Genomic DNA, 7,455 nt, shown 5'->3' on the forward strand with positions numbered 1-7,455 from the left:
GTACACAGGCTCGGCCTGCCCAGGAGAGGCAGTAAGGCCATTTATGAAGAAGCTGGTGGGACGCAGGGACTGGGCTCACTGCAGTGCCATGGCCAAGAGGCAAATGCCCTGACTGGTCAGGCGGGGAACAGACAACACAGAAGCAACAGCGGCCAGGTCTATCCCCACCAAGGGGACAGAAACCAGAAGCTCTTGGAGGTTGTGCTGGGAGTGCCTTGGGCAGGGCATGGAAGTCAACGGGATTTCCCAGGGGTCTGCCCCTGTGAGCAGCAGAACACTCTAGAAGGCAGTCCGGAGGTGACAGGACTCCTGGGTTGGAAAGCTAGCCAGCAGCCAAGCCCTCCAGATAGGCTGTTTTGGTCAGTAGCTCATTGTGGGGATGTCCACTTGGGGAGAAGGCAGGAAAAACTGCAGAGGGGCTTTTGTTAGGGGGCATGTAAGAGCTGACAAGAGTTCTGAGGGTCTTTTACTCTAGAAGGCGTTCCTGGCCCACGAAAGCTGCTGCTAAGAGCACAGACATGGAACCCAGACGTGTTTTACTGTCCTGGGTTTAAATCCCAGCTAGGCCACCTAAGAGCAATCATAGCCCAGCTGCTCACACACATCTTGGAAATGGGTACCCCGATGGGGGCTATTGGAATGACAGGACCAAATTATGCACAGATCCGTCGGGCATGGGGCCCAGAACAGGCCCTCAGTGAACCACACGATGCCAGCTACGATGTTGGGGGGTGGGGCGGAACTGGAAAGTTGAGTAGACAGAGAGGACCCAGGAGATCCTCAAGGAGAGAGGACATGGGGCCTGATTTAGAGTGGGGCTGACGGCGGAACTGGGGGGAGTGGGGGGAGAACACACCGTGACCAAAGGTTAGGCTCAGAAGGGCTCTCAGTGCTCTTGCTCAAGGTTCATTTCTCAGAAGGAAATGAGCCAAGAGAACTAATGGGAACACGTGGAGAAACAGGAGGCTCAGGGGCCAGGAAACAGGAGGAATTTCAAGGAGCAAAAACCCAGGCTTTACAGGGAACCAAGGAAGAGGGGACCAAAAATGCAAAAAGGGAAAGGCTGGCTTCTATTCCTGGTTCTGGAGCTGCAGGGACCCGGACCTCTAAAGCGGAGGGGTGGGGCAGGGAGCAGGAAAGGGTCTGGCCGGGACACGGTGGCGGGAGGCAGGAAGACGCCAGGCAGCAGCTGTAACACGCGCCCATCTTGCCCGGAGAGCCTTGCCCAACAACTGCTTTGAGGCCCACAGTGGTTTCAGGGGTTTCCAGGCAGCAGCACTTGGGGAGGGAGCCTCCTGCACAGGTCCCACTCTTGCAGCCAGGCAAGGTGCAACAGACAGGTGGCAGGGACCTGAAACCATCTTTTATTATGAATTTTAACCAGCACCAGACCAGGGAGCAGGTGTGGTGGGCAACCTCCTAGGCATAGTACTGCAGGTTGGCTTTCTTCTTGGCCTGCACCTCCAGGATGCCCTCCATGTAGTCCTCATGCGTGAGTTCCGTGGCGCCCCTGCGCAGTGCGATCATGCCCTGTACCAAGGACAGACAGGCTCTAGGGTGCCTTCCTGCACCCCTGGCCCGGCTCCCAGAGGCCTCGGCCCTCTGAGCCTCTTCCCCCCAACCAGCAGTCTCCACCAGCCAAATGCCCCATCCTGTTCAGCGAAGAGGGGCAAGAAGGCATGAAGTAACCCACTCCCTCACACCATAACTCACCGCCTCCACGCACACGGCCTTGCACTGGGCCCCATTGAAGTCATCCGTACAGCGGGCCAGTTCCTCATAGTTCACATCGGGACTGAGGGGCGGGGGGAGGGGGAGAAAGAACCCCACAGGACTCAGTTACTTATGGTTACGGGGAGCAGTGGGAGACGACGTCCGCCCAGACTCCCCATCAGCAGGGAAGTCCACTTGCCCTAGGACTTCAGTTAATCCCCCCTTCCCCGCTATGCCTTGTTCCCTTCTCAGTACAAGGACGAAGGGCAGGTAGGTCAAAGCAGACGCCAGGTTATTTTTGTGTCTCTTGAGCTCTAGCCTTCTGGAAATCTGCACCTAAGATGCCAGGGACTGATTCAGCCTGGAGCGGGGGAGCAAGAAGATGGCTGTCTCCCCTTCTTTCGAGGAGCGCAGGCCCTGCATCAGCACAGAGCTGCCTTGCTCTCATGTGCCAAGCACTTCCCTTGATGGTGCCACGACCCCACAAGGTCAGTGGCATTAACCCTAAGCACCAGACAAGAAAACTCGGGCTTCAACGGGTAATACCACCTACTGGAGGTCACACAGATCTGAATCCAAATTCCATCTGGCCCCTGGCTGGACTCCCCAGACCCATGCTGGGCTGTGCTCCTCTGCTGGGGTGGCGGAGTCAAGGAAACTGAGGGCCTCCCATGGGGGAGGAGGGGGCAGGGTGATTCTAAGGAGCGGAGCACCCAGAATCAGGGCCTGGACCCCAGCAAGACTCTACCTCAGGCTTCTGGGGAGAAACGGAGGTGGCATGTAGATTAGTTCTATGTGGACAGGGAGGGGAGAAGGGGTGGGCAGAGACCAGGGGATGGGGATGCACAGTACGGAAAGCAACAGAGGGCGCTCCGCTGCTGCCCCTTCAGGTCTCAGCGCCTTGCTCATGTCCTTGCTCACCTGACATTCATCTTGCGGGAGTGGATCTGCATGATTCTGGCCCGGGCCTCCTCATTGGGCATCGGGAATTCAATCTTCCGGTCCAGACGGCCTGAGCGGAGCAGTGCGGGGTCCAGGATATCCACCCTGTTGGTGGCTGCAATCACCTGAGCAAGGGGAGAAGCGCAACATGAAATGAGGAAGATGGGGCTCCCAGACAGACAACCGTCAAGGCCACGACAGGCGGACAGGCAGCCCAGGGTCCAGATCAAACAGCAAGTGTTAAAAAACAATCTCAATTGTAATTCTAGCTGCACTAGCTGGGTAACCGAGAAGGTGCCCTTCCCTCTAAACTCCGCTTTCTTAATCTGTGATGATGATACTCACCTTTACTTGAGTGTTGGGTTGGAACCCATCCAGCTGGTTCAGAAGTTCCAACATCGTCCTCTGCACCTCCCGGTCTCCAGCCTTCTCACTGTCAAAGCTGGGGCACACAAGAAGCCCGAGACACTGGTGAGGCCACAACTTGGCCAGAGCCTTCCCCTTCTCCAGCCACCAAAAGCCTAACCCAACTGTCCAGGACAGGGAAAGGTCCCGCTCAACCTGGGGCCCCCAGCCCAGGACTGACACAGAACAGGTGTCAGAGACTGGAGAGGCTCCTGGGATCAGCCAGGCTGAGGATAAAACAGTTAGCAAAACCAGCCACGGCCCGGGCTATCCCCCTATGCATGTGCCACTGCAAACTAAAGCTTAGCAATACGGGATCCAGACTTGGACCGTAAGTGGGAGCCCAGGCAGGCATCCTTGAGAAGTATCCCTCAGCCTGAGAACACAGGCCAGGCAACCAATAAAGAATGGGAAAAGTACGTTCTAGAAAAGGAACAACAGGTGCAAAATCTCTCTCACCAGGGCCAGATGGACACTGATTATGGAGGGGACCTATAAACCAAAGGGATGCTGGGGCGTCTGGGTGGCACAGTTGGTTAAGTGTCCAACCCTCAGTTTTGGCTCCGGTCATAATCTCAGGGTCATGAGGCTGAGCCCCACCTCCTGCTCTGCATTCAGGGGTCGAGTCTACTTGGGATTCTTACCCTCCTCTTCTCCTTTCCCCTCTGCCCCACCCCACCTCATGTGCTCAACTGCTCGCTCGCTCTCTCCCTCTAACAAATGGCCTTAATAAATAAATAAAAAATCTTAAATAAATAAATAAATAAACCAAATGGATACTGGGAAGAAATTGGGGTGGGGACAGGTCCAGGATGAAGTGGAGGGGAGCAGGGAGAGCCACACAGGGGACTAGGCAGGCCATGCTAAGTACAGCATTGATCCCAAGAAGCAGTAGGGGCCCATGAAGGGTTTCAAGTAGGAAGTTTGTGGGAGGGAGTGTGAGTACCCGTGAGGAAAGCAAGCAGGTATGAAAGGAACATGCTGGCAGCCGTGAGGAGAATGAATGGTCAGGGAAAAAGCAAGGAAGCTAGTTAGAACAGAATTCAGGATGTAAAACCACAAGAGCAGAGCTGCTGCCACTATTCCAGGGGAAGGAGCGAACGGGGTGGGAAACAGCTGGAATTTACAACAATCTCCTCTCTGGCACTCAGCACCCCCTTACCGCTTAGTGCCGATGGCATCCAGCTCATCGATGAAGATAATGGATGGAGCTTTCTCCTTGGCCAGGGCGAAGGCATCCCGGACCAGCTTGGCACCATCCCCAATGAACATCTGCACCAGCTGGGGGCCAGCCAACTTCAGGAATGTAGCCTGGTGAGGTGGCATGGTGACCAGAGTCAGGCCAAAGGCACTAAGAGAGGTCCCTCTGAGCCCACTTGGTAGAGCTTTAGCTTCTGACCTTTCCTTCTTCATTCGCCCCCAAAGCACTTACCTTGGTCTGTGCAGCACAGGCCCGGGCCAGCAGGGTCTTCCCTGTACCCGGGGGGCCATACATCAACACCCCTTTTGGAGGCTGGATCCCCAAGTTCTCAAACTTCTCCTTGTGGTTCATTGGCAGGACAATGGCCTCCACCAGCTGCCAGGAAGAAGTCCTGGGTGAGGACAGTGAAGTCTGGAGGGCTCCTACAGCCTGATACTTAATGACTTCAACCCCAACCCTCAACCCTCCTAATGCCAATTCAGGGACATTGCCTCTCCTTCCCCTGCGTCAGAAGGACACAGAATGTTCACTCCCACGAAGGCTGGCTACGGCTGCTCCAGGAACAGCAGGATATGGTTGAGAGGCACCAGAGTAAGAACCAGGAGCCTGAGTTCCAGTCCTGACTCTGGTCCTAAAACTCTGTGACCTTCAACAACTCACTTAATCTCTCTGGACCTCCGTCTCCTAAACTGTTGCATGGCACCCTCCTTACCTCCCTGGGATGCTATGATAAGAGGCATGTTGGCAATAAGTCAATGAAGAACAACACAAAAGGCGGGCGAGGCTGCTACTAGCAACCAGGGACTCCCTCACCTCCTGAATCTGCTTGTCCAGGCCCCCGATGTCACTATATTGTTCTGTGGGCCTCTCATCCACCTCCATGGCCTTCACCCGAGAGTCATACTCTGTGGGCAGGGTCTCCAGGATCAGATAGGAGTCTTTGTTCACACCCTGGGGACAGAGCACGGAAGCCTTCAGGTTTGTCCCAGCCCAAGACCTAACTAACTGGCTGGGTGGCAGATGTCTGTAGAGTGAAAGAAAATACAGGACTAGGAAAGACAAGAACCAAAGAGCAAGCTGACGAGCTCGGACTCGCTGGGCTCTCTGCCAAGATTCAGGGCCAACAGTGACCTGGGCCTGAGGCAGAGGCTCAACTAACCAATGGGAGAAACCTCACTGGATAAGCCCTGCCCAGGCTGAGGAACACCACTCACCACCAAGTCTCCTGGCTTTAGCTTTTCAGCATCCACCAACCCAATCACGGGCAAGAAGTATGTCTGTAGGAAAAATTCTAGGCTCAATCTCAGTTACTGCCCTCAATAAAGCACCCTAGTCCTTTCCCACATCCACCCCTCACCCTCCTTAGTTCTATCCCTGAGCTAGCCTCACCTGCCGTGTAGAGGTTTTGATCACTGCGCATTTACCCTTCCTCTGGGAATCCAGGTCAATATTGGCACCATCCTCTTCTTGGTCATTGGGATCAACATCTAGAAGCTGGGAAGGGAAAAAGCTCAGTCAAGAAGCCCTGCTCAGCCCCCTGAACTCCTCAGGGCCTAGCATTTCCCAGGCCAAGACAATCTATCCCCTTCCGCAGACTAGCCCCAGCCCCAGCAAAGGTGTGGCTAATAAGCCAGGGGACTGATAAGAACCCTTTAGGTGTTGCTTTTCTGCCCCCAAGAGCTCTCTATCCCCCAAGTAAAGAGGAAACATGTGTTTCTGAGGCCTCTGCAGGGTATCTGTGTGTGTGTGTGTGTGTGTGTGTGTGCGTGTGCACACGTATAGCATCCTAGAAATGCACACTAGGGAGGTGGCCCCTGGAGGTGAGTTCTAACATGCAACTTGGGCCTCAAATCTTCCACCCACTCTTTTTCCAATGGCCCCATAGCAGGCTGCCTCCAAGCTCGGCTGACCCTTTCTCTTCCCCTCCACATACACACACACCTCGATAACGTTGGACACCAGGTATGGCAGGGTCTTGTTCACTTTGATTTTCTCACTGTTCTCTTTGATCTTGTCCTTCATGGCTTGGAGTTCGTGGGTAACTCGCAGTACTTCACTCTTCATGATCTGGGACGAGGGCGAGTGGAAGCAAATGTTCAGCCTTGGCTCAGCGTATCCGAGGGCCCTGTAACGGGTGAGGCCCAGGCTGCCCAGGGGACCTTTCCGCATCCATTCACTCAGCTCTAAGGCTCTCTGAAGGGTGAACCTGACTGTGCCCACCTCCAGCAGAGGGTAAAACGGGCCAGTCTGGAAACCTCCTGAAGTAGTTGTAGCAGAGGGAAAAGAGCAGGGCCCCGAATCAAGCAAATACAGGTTTTAGCTTCTGCTTCTAATTAAGGCCTGGGTACTTCACCACAACAAAAACCTCTGTTTCCCCATCTATAAATGAGAACTTTCTAAAAGATTCTCAAGAGGAATATTTAAAGACCTCGCCGGAAAAAGCAGTCCGATGAATCCTCTCAGACCTGCCCTTCCACCATCCTGTCTCTCTTCAGGTCTCTCTTAAGGCTTAGTTTTTCCTCTTTTTCTAATCTGCGGGCCCTATGTCTTCCCCGGAAGGCCGAGAATATGAAAGAAGCCACTGGGATCTCCAGGGCCTGCCCTGTGGGGGCTTCGCTGCCGGCCACTGGGTCTGTGAGCCCACCTTGATCTCACTGTCCAGCAGCCGCGTGCGCTGGATAATCTCTTCTGTGGACATCTTGAGCACCTCCTCCCCGATTCCATCTTGCTGTTTAAAAAGGAAAAAAAATTTTATACACATACATACATACACACACGCGCGCGCACACACACACATATACATATTTATACATATACACACATACACATATATATTTAACTCGGGTCGGGGATTCCGCATCCTCAGATCCCACTCACAGCCTCTACTTCCCCGCCCATAAAACCAAAATGAAGGAGTCGAGACCCTTGCCCATATCCCAAGCGGCCCCGACCCCGGGACCAGGCCAGACCTTGACCCCCACCCCACCCCAGCCACTTCCCACCCTCCCACCAAAGGCGTCTTCCCGCTGGCCCCGGCTCCAGGACCCCCAACTCTCCCAGCGCGTACCTCAGCCTCATCCCACACGGTCGCCATCTTCTCCTGCCGAGTCACTGGACTCTAGAGTTTAGGCAGCAGATTCATAGCGTGAAGGAAAAGACCGAAAATAGTACTAGACAGATATTTCAGCAGATAT

At 54.5% G+C, this 7,455-nt stretch overlaps 1 protein-coding gene across 1 annotated transcript; it reads right to left on the reverse strand.

Moving 5' to 3' along the window:
• Window positions 1-1,341: 1,341 nt before the first annotated feature.
• PSMC3 (proteasome 26S subunit, ATPase 3) lies at window positions 1,342-7,455 on the reverse strand. The gene is made up of 12 exons (XM_032358002.1): window positions 7,329-7,455; window positions 6,906-6,989; window positions 6,203-6,328; window positions 5,651-5,755; window positions 5,476-5,538; window positions 5,075-5,212; window positions 4,493-4,636; window positions 4,223-4,371; window positions 3,001-3,097; window positions 2,635-2,780; window positions 1,714-1,795; window positions 1,342-1,530 (listed from the first exon to the last, which is right to left on the reverse strand). Exons 1-12 carry the CDS (start codon window positions 7,353-7,355, stop codon window positions 1,420-1,422), a joined length of 1,272 nt encoding a protein of 423 aa, XP_032213893.1. The 5' UTR covers window positions 7,356-7,455; the 3' UTR covers window positions 1,342-1,419.

The sequence above is a fragment of the Mustela erminea genome, chromosome 9 (genome assembly GCF_009829155.1).
Source record: "Mustela erminea isolate mMusErm1 chromosome 9, mMusErm1.Pri, whole genome shotgun sequence".
Classification (NCBI taxonomy): domain Eukaryota; kingdom Metazoa; phylum Chordata; class Mammalia; order Carnivora; family Mustelidae; genus Mustela; species Mustela erminea.